The 12,962-nt window shown below is 33.9% G+C and overlaps 1 protein-coding gene across 1 annotated transcript in view; it reads left to right on the top strand.

Annotated features, from left to right (window-relative positions):
- Positions 1 to 12,962, top strand: part of ROCK1 (Rho associated coiled-coil containing protein kinase 1) — a 146,066-nt gene that overhangs the window by 60,992 nt on the left and 72,112 nt on the right. Inside the window, exons 3-9 of the mRNA XM_065890480.1 lie at positions 24 to 124; positions 665 to 802; positions 3,374 to 3,549; positions 4,338 to 4,422; positions 5,993 to 6,137; positions 6,463 to 6,601; positions 12,502 to 12,593. Coding sequence (XP_065746552.1) covers positions 24 to 124; positions 665 to 802; positions 3,374 to 3,549; positions 4,338 to 4,422; positions 5,993 to 6,137; positions 6,463 to 6,601; positions 12,502 to 12,593 — 876 coding nt within the window. The remainder of the gene's footprint in view (positions 1 to 23; positions 125 to 664; positions 803 to 3,373; positions 3,550 to 4,337; positions 4,423 to 5,992; positions 6,138 to 6,462; positions 6,602 to 12,501; positions 12,594 to 12,962) is intronic.

The following is a 12,962-nucleotide window of genomic DNA, read 5'->3' on the forward strand; positions in this document are numbered from 1 at the left end:
TATAAACTTTTCTTTTCATACAGATAAAGACACAATAAATAAAATTAGAGATTTACGAATGAAAGCTGAAGATTATGAAGTAGTGAAGGTGATTGGTAGAGGTGCATTTGGAGAAGTTCAATTGGTAGGTTATTTTAATGAGATTAAAAAAACAATCTGTTTAAAATTAAAAAATCCACTTGTGTGTTTAACATATGTTGTTTGGGAAAGTATTGTTTTTATAAAATTCTTGCTTTAAATTGCTCTAGACATTCTTGCCTAAGGATATGAAAGCCTAGAGTCTAATTCAGCAGTAGTGTGAAATATTTTCCCCAAGAATTCATGGGTAGAGAAGAGTTTTCAAGCATCAAAAGAGAAATCTTTACTCCTAATATTACACTATCTAAAATGCTGTGCAATAGTAAGTTTTATAAACAGGAAGTAGCATAACTAGCTGGGTGGAGGAGGGGGAAGTGTGCCATAATATAGGGAATAAAGGTTTTTTCCTAACATTACTTACATCTGGTAGTTAAAGCCTTGACATTATCTAATTGGGATAATTCAGAAGAGAAGAAGTTAAAATAGCAAGACCAATAATGTTAAATTATTTAATAAATTGTTCTGGGAAACACTGATCTTTAAATGTTAATGAAATGTTCATTATTTTCCATTTTCAATTTTAAAGGTAAGGCATAAATCCACCAGGAAGGTATATGCTATGAAGCTTCTCAGCAAATTTGAAATGATTAAGAGATCCGATTCTGCTTTTTTCTGGGAAGAAAGGGACATCATGGCTTTTGCTAACAGTCCTTGGGTTGTTCAGGTATGCTTTTGTTATTGTTTCATTGTTGCTCTAGTAGTTTGTAACTTAACATGTCTGAGAAGCTTTGTTTTTTAGAACAGTAATAGAGAATTTATTGGCAATTACAAAAGTGTCTAATATATCATTTTTAAAATCATAAAATTTAATTTTATTGAATTATCTCTAGGAGGAAAGTAACTGTCTCTGGAGTGGAGAGAATGGGAGAAATGGAGGGAAAGAATGGGAGTAGAGTGGAAAGAATGGGAGAAATGGAGGGAAAAAAGTTAAGCCTGGCCTCCAAATAATATTGTATTGGCTTCAGGTTTTTCAGTGGAAAGAAAAATACATTAGAAAGTCAGTAATTGTAGGTACTAATCTTGACCTGAAGCTGTGGCCAGATTATTTACATCTCTGGGCCTCAGTCTCCTTGCTCAAAAATGTGAAAGGTGGCTTAGATTGGTTATTTTCAATTGAGGAGATACCTCAGATGGAGTCATGGGAGCAAGCAGTTGTTTGGGTAGGTTATAATTCTGGGTTTTCTATTTCTGCTTCAACTAGAGCAGCTGCATGTTTTTTATGTCTTATATATTGGGGTTCTTATTAAGATTTCATATGGGGGAAATAAGGTCTTGTGGGTTTTTTTAAAAAAATAGTAAAACTACTGAGCTAGATCATTTCTAAATTCCTAGCATGAATTTTGTAGTTTTTTAAATTTACAGTATGTAATGAAGACTGTCTTAAATAATCATAATAGTAATTGGGATAAAAAGGATATGGAAGATGTTTAAGATTCGCATAATAAGACTTTTAATACTTGAAATGTCTGCCCTGTTTTTATCAGCTGTTTAGAGCAGGGTGTCTCAGGCTCAGTGTTACTGACATTTTGGGCCAAGTGATTCTTTGTTGTTGGGGGCTATCCTGTGGGTTTTTAACAGCATCCTTGACTTCTACCCAGGTGATGCCAGTAGCAGCCCTCCCCACCCCACACACAAGGTGTAACAACCAAAACTGTGTTCAGACATTGTTGAACATCTCCCTGGGTGGCGTGTTGGGGAGAGTGGGCAGGTGGGGGCCATGGGACACCGGCAGTTATCATCATCTCTGGTTGAGAACCACTGATACTGGGGAGTGTTCAGTGTTGTGTAAAAAGTTAAAAAACATGACATAAATGTTTAAGGTTAAATTTACAACTTATGAACTTGAAGCTCTATTTTTCTTGATACATTTTAAATAGGGTAAACTGCCACCAAATCAACAGTGTTTCTTTAATTATGGTGTCCGAGTGATATACTGTACATGTTAATCTGGGATAGCCATGAGATACCACTTAGTTTCTTATCCTTCCCCCAAATATTTATATTTAATTAAAGTTACTAAATCTGTAACTAAAATCATTAAATGCTGTTGAAAAAAATGAAATATAAAAAGAATTTTAAGACATAAGTGCCTAGGTAAATTAGTTATACTTTTTCTCTAAGGTCTTATTTCATTTATTTTAGTTCTATTCTAATCTTCTCATGTTTACTTAAAATGTTCTTTTGTAGGGAGTTCCCTGGCAGTCCAGTGGTTAGGACTTTGTGCTTTCACTGCCATGGGTTCAGTCCCTGGTCGGGGAACTAAGATCCCACAAGCCACGTATTGCGGCCAAAAAAAAAGAAATTTTCTTTTGTAAATTTGCTCTTCTCTTAACTTCAACACTGGTTACATAATATATTTATGCCTGATATTGTTGCCAATTTCATATCAATGGACCTTACTCTTCCTGCTTTGACTCTTGTCCTCTTCCTGTTTCTCTGTTAGCTGTTACTGTGACTCCTCCTACTGACTGCAACTGTTTACTGAACATCTATTGTACTAAGGGCTTTTTCTCTATTCGCTAATCTTTTTAACAACTCTGATAGGCAGTTAATCCCTACTAGCTACACCCTCAATTTATAGATTAAATTTGTGCTTTTATTCATTGAACATTCATTAAGTACTTGCCAACTGCCAGGCATCCAGACAGACTGGGCAGCAAGTATAAAAGTCAAACATGATATATAGTCCCATATATTCTTTTTTTTTTTTCCCCATATATTCTTCTAGAAAGGATCATAGTCACAGATAATTTGGGAGGTTAAGTAAATTGCCTAGTCACACAGCTAATAAGGGACAACTAAGACTGTAACCTAATTTTATTAGATTACTTGAAAATTGTGGTGTTGATATAAATTTAACACTAAACCCCACTATGTACAATTTAAATTAGAACTACAATATGTCTTTGCTTAGAAGAGTTGTATATTCTTTATTGAAACTATTATAATTTTTAAAAATTCTCAGTATAAGAAATTCAATTAGTATAGAAAAGCGTAGAGAAAAGAAGTCTCCGACTCCTCAGAAGTAACCACAGTTAATAACTCCTCTGCATACGCAAAGTTCTTTGTGCTATTTATCTTTGTATTTGTTTCCTTTTTTTTAAGAGTACTTACAACTACTGCAATTTGATTCTTTCAGTTAAATCTTATATTAGTAATTTTGACAATTCTTAAATGAAACAGTTTTGCTTAATCTTAATGAATTTGTTTCTTTGTTTTTTTTGTATTTGTGTAGCTATTTTATGCATTCCAAGATGATCGTTATCTCTACATGGTAATGGAATACATGCCTGGTGGAGATCTTGTAAACTTAATGAGCAACTATGATGTGCCTGAAAAATGGGCCCGATTTTATACTGCAGAAGTAGTTCTGGCATTGGATGCAATCCATTCCATGGGTTTTATTCATAGGTAAGGACAAAAATGCTTTAAATTTTCTCATTTGTTAAAGAGAGAAGCTAAAAATCAGTACTTAAACTTCATTTGATTAGCATTTCCCATTCTAAATCCACCCATTCTCCCATATGACATGAGTGGTGTTTCAGAATTTAAAACTTGGAAATTTGTGGTTTTAACATTTCAGTTTAGTGTTGATATAAATGTATTCTTTAATATTTCTTATTCTGATTATAAGGCTTTTATATGGTGTCCTGAAAAGTAAAAATTATAGCTGTTTTTTTAAGGTATATTCTGGAGTATTAAATGCTTTTCATTTTTATATACAAATTAATTTGCTTTTAATTAGTGAACAGATCAAATTTATTTGCTAGAAGAATAATTTCATTTGTTCTGCAAACACCACTTGAATTCTGTGTGCAATTGCTGTGCTCAGTGCCAGGGATGCAAAAATGAAAGTGATTTAGACCCTCTTCTGGGGTTATTTATGTATTTATCTATCTTGTGTGTCTCAGTTACTTTTTATGTTTGAATGTTACATTTTTTATGGTTATTCTCTCTCAAATGACTTGATTTTCCTCTTGGAAGAATCAAACTCTACTTAAAAGAATGTCTTCTGAGGCATAATATATGAGAGAGTCTCCCTGATGAAGTCAGCTTATAGATGTGGATAGAGAGCACATATAGATCAAACGTGACCTTATCTAAATTGAGGATATATGACCTAAAATCACTGCCTCATATAATTTTTATCAGCTTCTGATCTGTTTCAGAGATACTGTACTTTTTTTTTCCCCCCTCAGAGATGTGAAGCCTGATAACATGCTGCTGGATAAGTCTGGACATTTGAAGTTAGCAGATTTTGGTACTTGTATGAAGATGAATAAGGTTAAATAATTAGATTTTAATTTAGTTTTGCTAATTCAAGATAGATGCTTTTTACAAAATTTTTTTAACATCTTTATTGAAGTATAATTGCTTTACAATGGTGTGTTAGTTTCTGCTTCATAACAGAGTGAATCGGCTATACATATACATATATCCTCATATCTCCTCCCTCTTGCATCTCCCTCCCATCCTCCCTATCCCACCCCTCCTCTAGATGGTCACAAAGCACCAAGCTGATCTTCCTGTGCTATGCATCTGCTTCCCACTAGCTATCTATTTTACATTTGATAGTGTATATATGTCCATGCCACTCTCACTTCGTCCCAGCTTACCCTTCCCTCTCCCAATGTTTTAAGAATTTACTAACCATATCTGGACTTGTACAGAATTGATGTGCCCAGTCTTATTTGTTGAACTAGATGCCATGGTTTCAGTGTTGTGTTAGTAACTTGTAAGTGCTTTATTTTTTCCCCTCTCTATTTGGGGGAAGCGTGGATTGCCAGATTTACTAAATCTTTTAAAGCAAATCTGTAATGTCCACTATTGGTAGCTAGAAATGGGATTAGCTTAAATGTCACTAAATACTAGTGCCACTGTTAAAATGAGACTTTCATAAAAACTGGATTTCAGGAATATGTATATTTTTTAATGTTTTACTTAGCCTTCTATTAAACATGAAAAGATCTTACTACTTATTTGGGGAGTCAATAGTAAAAGGTACCCATGCTCACTATTTATATAATAAATAACATATACATAGCTGAAGTAGCAAGTATGCTGCTTTATTTTCAGTTGAAACAGTTTATATTCTTTGAAACTTATCATAGAAGAATAACCAGAAAGTTGTATTTATTATTTCCAAAAGAAATTTATGGGTTAGGAGGAGAACACTATGTGAGAACTTCTGTGTAATCATGTATAATTCTGTTGCATTCATACCAGCTAAAGTAAGTAACTGGTATATATAGTTTTTGTTTTTATTTTGGAGAGAGGGTTAAAATGCATATTAGGTAGTTATCAGTGGGCTTAACACTATTATGCCCTTTTCCCATGCACATGCTTCCCCATTTTATATTTGTACAGTCAATTCTTACATGTTTTTTCCCCTCAATTTCAAGCATAATTAAAGTGAATGACTATTTTAGTAAAAAAACAATTAAATCAGCATTTATATATTGATGTTATCAAGTGATTCATTCTGTCGGTTCCTCAACATATTTGCATTGACTTATATACTTGTTCTCTGCAATTAAGATGAGATCATCATATTGGTACAACTGGAGGAATAATAAATGGTGGCAATGTGTCTTTCTAGTGAGTGTTATTACAAAATAAAAGTCACTGCTATAACCATATACACATACACACATACATTATGAATATATTATGTATATAATATGTATATATGATTAAGCTGTTTGTTACTTTTTATCAAGTCTGCATTAGGTTTTGATGTGATCTTTCATAACACAAAGACTTAAGAGTTCTACATGTTATATTAAGAAAAACTCATGTTAAATAATTGAGACTTTACATTCATATCCTAATTGAAAATTTGACCTCTTTTTAGGAAGGTATGGTACGATGTGATACAGCAGTTGGGACACCTGATTATATTTCCCCTGAAGTATTAAAATCTCAAGGTGGTGATGGTTATTATGGACGAGAATGTGACTGGTGGTCAGTTGGGGTATTTTTATATGAAATGCTAGTAGGTGAGTAAAGGAGGATTTTATGTACCTCTAACATAGTTGTTCATCTCCAAACTTAGACTTGGCTTCTTCTAATAAAATATTACATTAAGCAGTGTTGATTTTGTTTGTAGGAAACAAACTGATCCAAACCTACTGTGTCAATTTTGACAAGCTATTCAGAGACTTAGAGAAACTTGATGTGTTACTTCTTTTTATGTATTTGGTGTATATTTTTAGTTTATGCATAGTTAATTATCTTTAAACAGTAACATTGACTCTTTTCCTTTGAAACTGATTTCTTTCAATGTATCTTAATTTGCTTTTGTTTTCCCTGTCAATTTATCAGGTGATACACCATTTTATGCAGATTCTCTGGTTGGAACTTACAGTAAGATTATGAACCATAAAAATTCACTTACCTTCCCTGATGATAATGACATATCAAAAGAAGCAAAAAATCTTATTTGTGCCTTCCTTACTGACAGGTAAATAATTTTAACATGGAACACTTATTCCAAGGAAATTTTCATTTTGCTGCTCAGTTTTTAAGGTCTATATCTGAACTCCTATATTTGAACTATTGGAATAAAACCTACCATTCCCCAAGTCGTTCATGACAGTGAAACCTGATATAATTTTTCTGATTTTTCTGGATGGCTTTTCTGGATCTCAACTCACTTACCTTACCTAAGAAATTGGGATAGTAATAGATTCTTTGCTGATGACTAGACAAGATGATTATTTTTTTCATTGTTAACATTTTTAACTTAGTTAAGTATAAAGATGGTAGTATATTTTATCGAGTCTGATTTTTTGTTTTTCCTTTTGGCCATGCTGTGCGGCTTGTGGGATCTTAGTTCCCCGACCAGGGATTGAACTTAGGCCCTGGCAGTGAAAGCACCAAGTCCTAACCACTGGACTGCCAGGGAATTACCTGAGTTTTTTTTTTTTAACATGTTAAAATCTCTAAAATTAGAGTGCATCTTAAAATCAATGGCATGTAGTAATTTAACTGGGACATTTTTTTCCTGGTGATAGAAAAATGATGATGCATCTTCCAGTTGATGCCATTTAATAACACTGTATTGTATAATTGAAATTTGTGAAGAGACAACATTTAAATGTTCTTGCCCCCGATCAAAAAAAGAAAAGTAAATATTTGAAGTGATTGATGTGTTAATTAGCTTGTTGCGGGACTCCTTTCATAGTGTGTATGTATGAATATCAAATTGTAACATTGTAAACTAAATATCTTAAAATTTTATTTGCCAGTTATACCTCAGTAAAGCTGGGAAAAAGATTTAATTATATATGCTTTTTGAAATGAAGTAGATAGTGCAAAGCTATAAACAAAAGTATGTAGTATTTTCTACCTCCTTCTTTCATTGACATGGTCTTCCAGTTTCAACAAGCATTTTTTATAAATGTAAATGCACATAAATGTTTTAGAAACAAAAATGGCATATTATATATACCCTTGTGGTTTACTTTTAAAATTTAAACAAGAACCAGATGGCTTACTAAGATTACATTTAGGATTTAAGGTTGTATATTGTTAATTTAAATAGTAGAGAGGCTTTAAATTTAAATATGTTTCAATTTTGGATGCACTTTAATTAAAATTAACTTATCCTCCTTCAGTATGTCCCTTACAGCCTGAAACATATAGTTTTTGAAATTTTTACATTTTAATATAAGCACTGTATATAGTATAATATAAAAACTATGCTAGAGGTATAGAAATGACCAAGATACACAGCCACTGTTCTCCACTACCTCATAGTCCTTTGGGGGAAACCGACAGGCAAATGAGGTATTTATTGTACAGAGAGGTAAGTACTCTTAAATATCGTGTGCCATAGAACCATGGAGAGTTTCCCTAAGCCAGTCTGAGAGACTCAGTGAAAGCTTCTTTAAAAGTGTCTCATTACATCTGAAGTAGTTTATCTTATTTTTTTTATGGTATCACAATTTTTATTTTTTTAATTTTTTTAACATTTTTATTGAAGTATAATTGCTTTACAATTGTGTGTTAGTTTCTGCTTTATAAAAAAGTGAATCAGCTATACATATACATATATCCCCATATCTCCTCCATCTAGCGTCTCCTCCCATCCTCCCTATCCCACCCCTCTAGGTGGTCACAGAGCACCCAGCTGATCTCCCTATGCTATGCGGCTGCTTCCCACTAGCTATCTGTTTTACATTTGGTAGTGTATATATATCCATGTCACTCTCTCACTTTGTCCCAGCTTACCCTTCCCCCGCCCCGTGTCCTCAAGTCCATTCTCTATATCTGCGTTTTTATTCCTGTCCTGCCCCTAGGTTCTTCAGAACCATTTTTTTTTTTTTTTAGATTCCGTATATATGTGTTAGCATATGATATTTGTTTTTCTCTTTCTGACTTAACTTCACTCTGTATGATAGACTCTAGGTCCATCCACCTCACTACAAATAACTCAATTTTGTTTCTTTTTATGGCTGAGTAATATTACATTGTATATATGTGCCACATCTTCTTTATCCATTCATCTGTCAGCGGACAATTAGATTGCTTCCATGTCCTGTCTATTGTAAATAGAGCTGCAGTGAACATTGTGGTACATGACTCTTTTTGAATTATGGTTTTCTCAGAGTATATGCCCCGTAGTGGGATTGTTGGGTCATATGGTAGTTCTATTTTTAGTTTTTTAAGGAACCTCTATACTGTTCTCCATAGTGGCTGTATCAAGTTACATTCCCACCAACAGTGCAAGAGGGTTCCCTTTTCTTCATACATTCTCCAGCATTTATTGTTTGTAGACTTTTTGATGATGGCCATTCTGACTGGTGTGAGGTGATACCTCATTGTAGTTTCGATTTGCATTTCTTTAGTGATTAGTGATGTTGAGCATCCTTTCATGTGTTTGTTGGCAGTCTATACCTTCTTTGGAGAAATGTCTGTTTAGGTCTTCTGCCTATTTTTGGATTGGCTTGATTTTTTTTTTTTTTTTTGATATTGAGCTGCATCAGCTGCTTGTATATTTTGGAGATTAATCCTTTGTCAGTGGCTTTGTTTACAAATATTTTCTCCCATTCTGAGGGTTGTCTTTTCATCTTGTTTATGTTTTCTTTTGCTGTGCAAAAGCTTTTAAATTTCGCTAGGTCCCATTTGTTTATTTTTGTTTTTATTTCCATTTCTCTAGGTGGTGGGTCAAAAAGGATCTTGCTGTGATTTATGTCATAGAGTGTTCTGCCTATATTTTCCTCTAAGAGTTTTATAGTGTTTGGCCTTACACTTAGGTCTTTAATCCATTTTGAGTTTATTGTTGTGTATGGTGTTAGGGAGTGTTCTAATTTCATTCTTTTACATGGAGCTGTCCAGTTTTCCCAGCACCACCTATTGAAGAGGCTGTCTTTTCTCCATTGTATACTCTTTCATCCTTTATCAAAAATAAGGTGACCATATGTGCGTGGGGTTATCTCTGTGCTTTCTATCCTGTTCCATTGATCTGTATTTCTCTTTTTGTGCCAGTACCATACTGTCTTGATTACTGTAGCTTTGTAGTTTAGTCTGAAGTCCAGGAGCCTGATTCCTCCAGCTCTGTTTTTCTTTCTCAAGATTGCTTTGGCTGTTTGGGGTCTTTTGTATTTCCATACAAATTGTGAAATTTTTTGTTCTGGTTCTGTGAAAAATGCCATTGGTAGTTTTATAGGGCTTGCACTGAATCTGTAGATTGCTTTGGGTAGTATAGTCATTTTTACAATGTTGATTCTTCCAATCCAAGAACATGGTATATCTCTCCATCTGTTTGTATCATCTTTAAATTCTTTCATCAGTGTCTTATAGTTTTCTGCATACAGTTCTTTTGTCTCCTTAGGTAGGTTTATTCCTAGGTATTTTGTTCTTTTTGTTGCAATGGTAAATGGGAATGTTTCCTTAATTTCTCTTTCAGAATTTTCATCATTAGTGTATAGGAATGCATTAATGTGCATTAATTAAAGCATTCTGTGCATTAATTTTGTATCTTGCTACTTTACCAAATTCATTGATTAGTTCTACTAGTTTTCTGGTAGTATCTTTAGGATTCTCTGTGTATAGTATCATGTCATCTGCAAACAGTGACAGTTTTACTTTTTCTTTTCTGATTTAGATTCCTTTTATTTCTTTTCCTTCTCTGATTGCTGTGGCTAGGACTTCCAAAACTATGTTGAATAATAGTGGTGAGAGTGGGCAACCTTGTCTTGTTCCTGATGTAGTGGAAATGGTTTCAGTTTTTCACCATGGAGAATGATGTTGGCTGTGGGTTTGTTATATATGGCCTTTATTATGTTGAGGTAAGTTCCCTCTATGCCTACTTTCTGCAGGGTTTTTATCATAAATGGGTATTGAATTTTGTCAAAAGTTTTTTCTGCATCTAGAGAGATGATCATATGGTTTTTCTCCTTCAGTTTGTAAATAGGTTTATCACATTGACTGGTTTGCGTATATTGAAGAATCCTTGCATTCCTGGGAAAAAACCCACTTGATCATGGTTTATGATCCTTTTAATGTGCTGTTGGATTCTGTTTGCTAGTATTTTGTTGAGGATTTTTACATCTATGTTCATCAGTGATATTGGCCAGTAGTTTTCTTTTTTTGTGACATCCTAGTCTGGTTTTGGTATCAGGGTGATGGTGGCCTCGTAGAATGAGTTTGGGAGTGTTCCTCCCTCTGCTATATTATGGAAGAGTTTGAGAAGGATAGGTGTTAGCTCTTCTCTAAATGTTTGATAGAATTTGCCTGTGAAGCCATCTTGTCCTGGGCTTTTGTTTGTTGGAAGATTTTTAATCACAGTTTCAATTTTCAGTGCTTGTGGTTGGTCTGTTTATATTTTCTATTTCTTCCTGGTTCAGCTTCGGAAGGTTGTGCTAAGAAGGTTTTCTAAGAATTTGTCCATTTCTTCCAGGTTTTCCATTTTATTGGCATATAATAGCTTGTAGTAATTTTTCATGATCCTTTGGATTTCTGCAGTGTCAGTTGTTACTTCTCCTTTTTCATATCTAATTCTATTCATTTGAATCTTCTCCCTTTTTTTCTTAATGAGTCTGGCTAATGGTTTATCAATTTTGTATATCTTCTCAAAAAACCTGCTTTTAGTTTTATTGATCTTTGCTATCATTTCCTTCATTTCTTTTTCATTTATTTCTGATCTGATCTTTATGATTTCTTTCCTTCTGCTAACTTTGGGGTTTTCTTGTTCTTCTTTTTCTAATTGCTTTAGGTGTAAGGTTAGGTTGTTTATTTGAGGTGTTTTTTGTTTCTTGAGGTAGGATTGTATTGCTGGAAACTTCCCTCTTAGAACTGCTTTTGCTGCATCCCATAGGTTTTGGGTCGTTGTGTTTTCATTGTCATTTGTTTTTAGGTATTTTTTGATTTCCTCTTTGATTAAAGCAGTTTATCTTTCAACTCATGAAAAAAATTGGGATTTTTGTTTATAAGTACTCTACTAAAACAAAAGGTGCCAAGTTCCCCTTTGCAACTCAGCTAACAGCACATTTTAAAATACTTTTTTTCTATGCCTATTGAAGAGGCCAAGGATCAGTAGCTTGTCCCATTAAAACTCTCAATTTTGTTGTAGGGTCAAGAATTAGTTGTCATTGGTTTTTGTTGGTTGGTCAGAAATATGTAGTAGAGAATAAAATGGAAAATTTATATTTAAAACATCTTTTGGAGTTTTTGTTAGCTCCTGGTGTGAAGTTGTTAGTTCAAAACATGTGTTAACTTTACCACTATTAAAAAACCTATGGGGGCTTCCCTGGTGGCACAGTGGTTGAGAGTCTGCCTGCCAACGCAGGGGACAAGGGTTCGAGCCCTGGTCTGGGAGGATCCCACATGCCGCGGAGCAACTAGGCCCGTGAGCCACAATTAATGAGCCTGCGCATCTGGAGCCTATGCTCCGCAGCAAGAGAGGCCACGATAGTGAGAGGCCCACGCAGCGCGATGAGGAGTGGCCCCCACTTGCCGCAACTAGAGAAAGCCCTCGCACAGAAATGAAGACCCAACACAGCCATAAATAAATAAATTAAAAAAAAAAAAAAAAAACCTATGAAGAAAATTAATTATGCTAATGAAGCAAGGTGATGATGGATATTTGTTGTCAGTAGAAAAGCCATGGAGTATCAATAAATCTGTATTTTGTGTGTATTTTTTCTTTAGAAAAAATTCTTTAATACTCTCAGTCTTCAACTTATTTTTTATGTAAGCTCAAAATTATGCTGACAATATAATTTCAAGGTGACATAAAATCGTATCTAACGTTGTGCACAGATTTAGCATTATGCCCACAAATAAATGTGAACAGGTTATAGTATCTATATAATATCTTAAACGATTAATGACTTTTCTCCTTCTCTTTCTATTCAGAGAGGTGAGATTAGGGCGGAATGGTGTAGAAGAAATCAAACGACATCTCTTCTTCAAAAATGATCAGTGGGCTTGGGAAACACTCCGAGACAGTAAGTTATTTTCTCTTGCACATTACAGTACTATTTGAAAGTAGTTGTGGTAAATAGTCTGTTGGAACTGCCTTCCTAACATATGTATATATCTGATGAAAATCCAAAGTATACAAATACTATATAAATATTGTCCTAATCTAGTTAAAGAGAGAATATTTGATAATATTAGGAAAATTATACTGCTCCTTCTCTGATGTCCCATTCAATATATCAAGATGAAGTACTATGTACATGTAATGGAGTTGGGCTCAGCAGGCATAATGTGATATTTGATCTTTGTTGAATTGCTGTCTGTTTAGACTTTAGTATCTCTTTGTAGAGGAAGTCAATAATTAAGAGGTAATATTTCTTGTGAAAAAAAAGTTA

The sequence above is a fragment of the Phocoena phocoena genome, chromosome 13 (genome assembly GCF_963924675.1).
Source record: "Phocoena phocoena chromosome 13, mPhoPho1.1, whole genome shotgun sequence".
Lineage (NCBI taxonomy): Eukaryota > Metazoa > Chordata > Mammalia > Artiodactyla > Phocoenidae > Phocoena > Phocoena phocoena.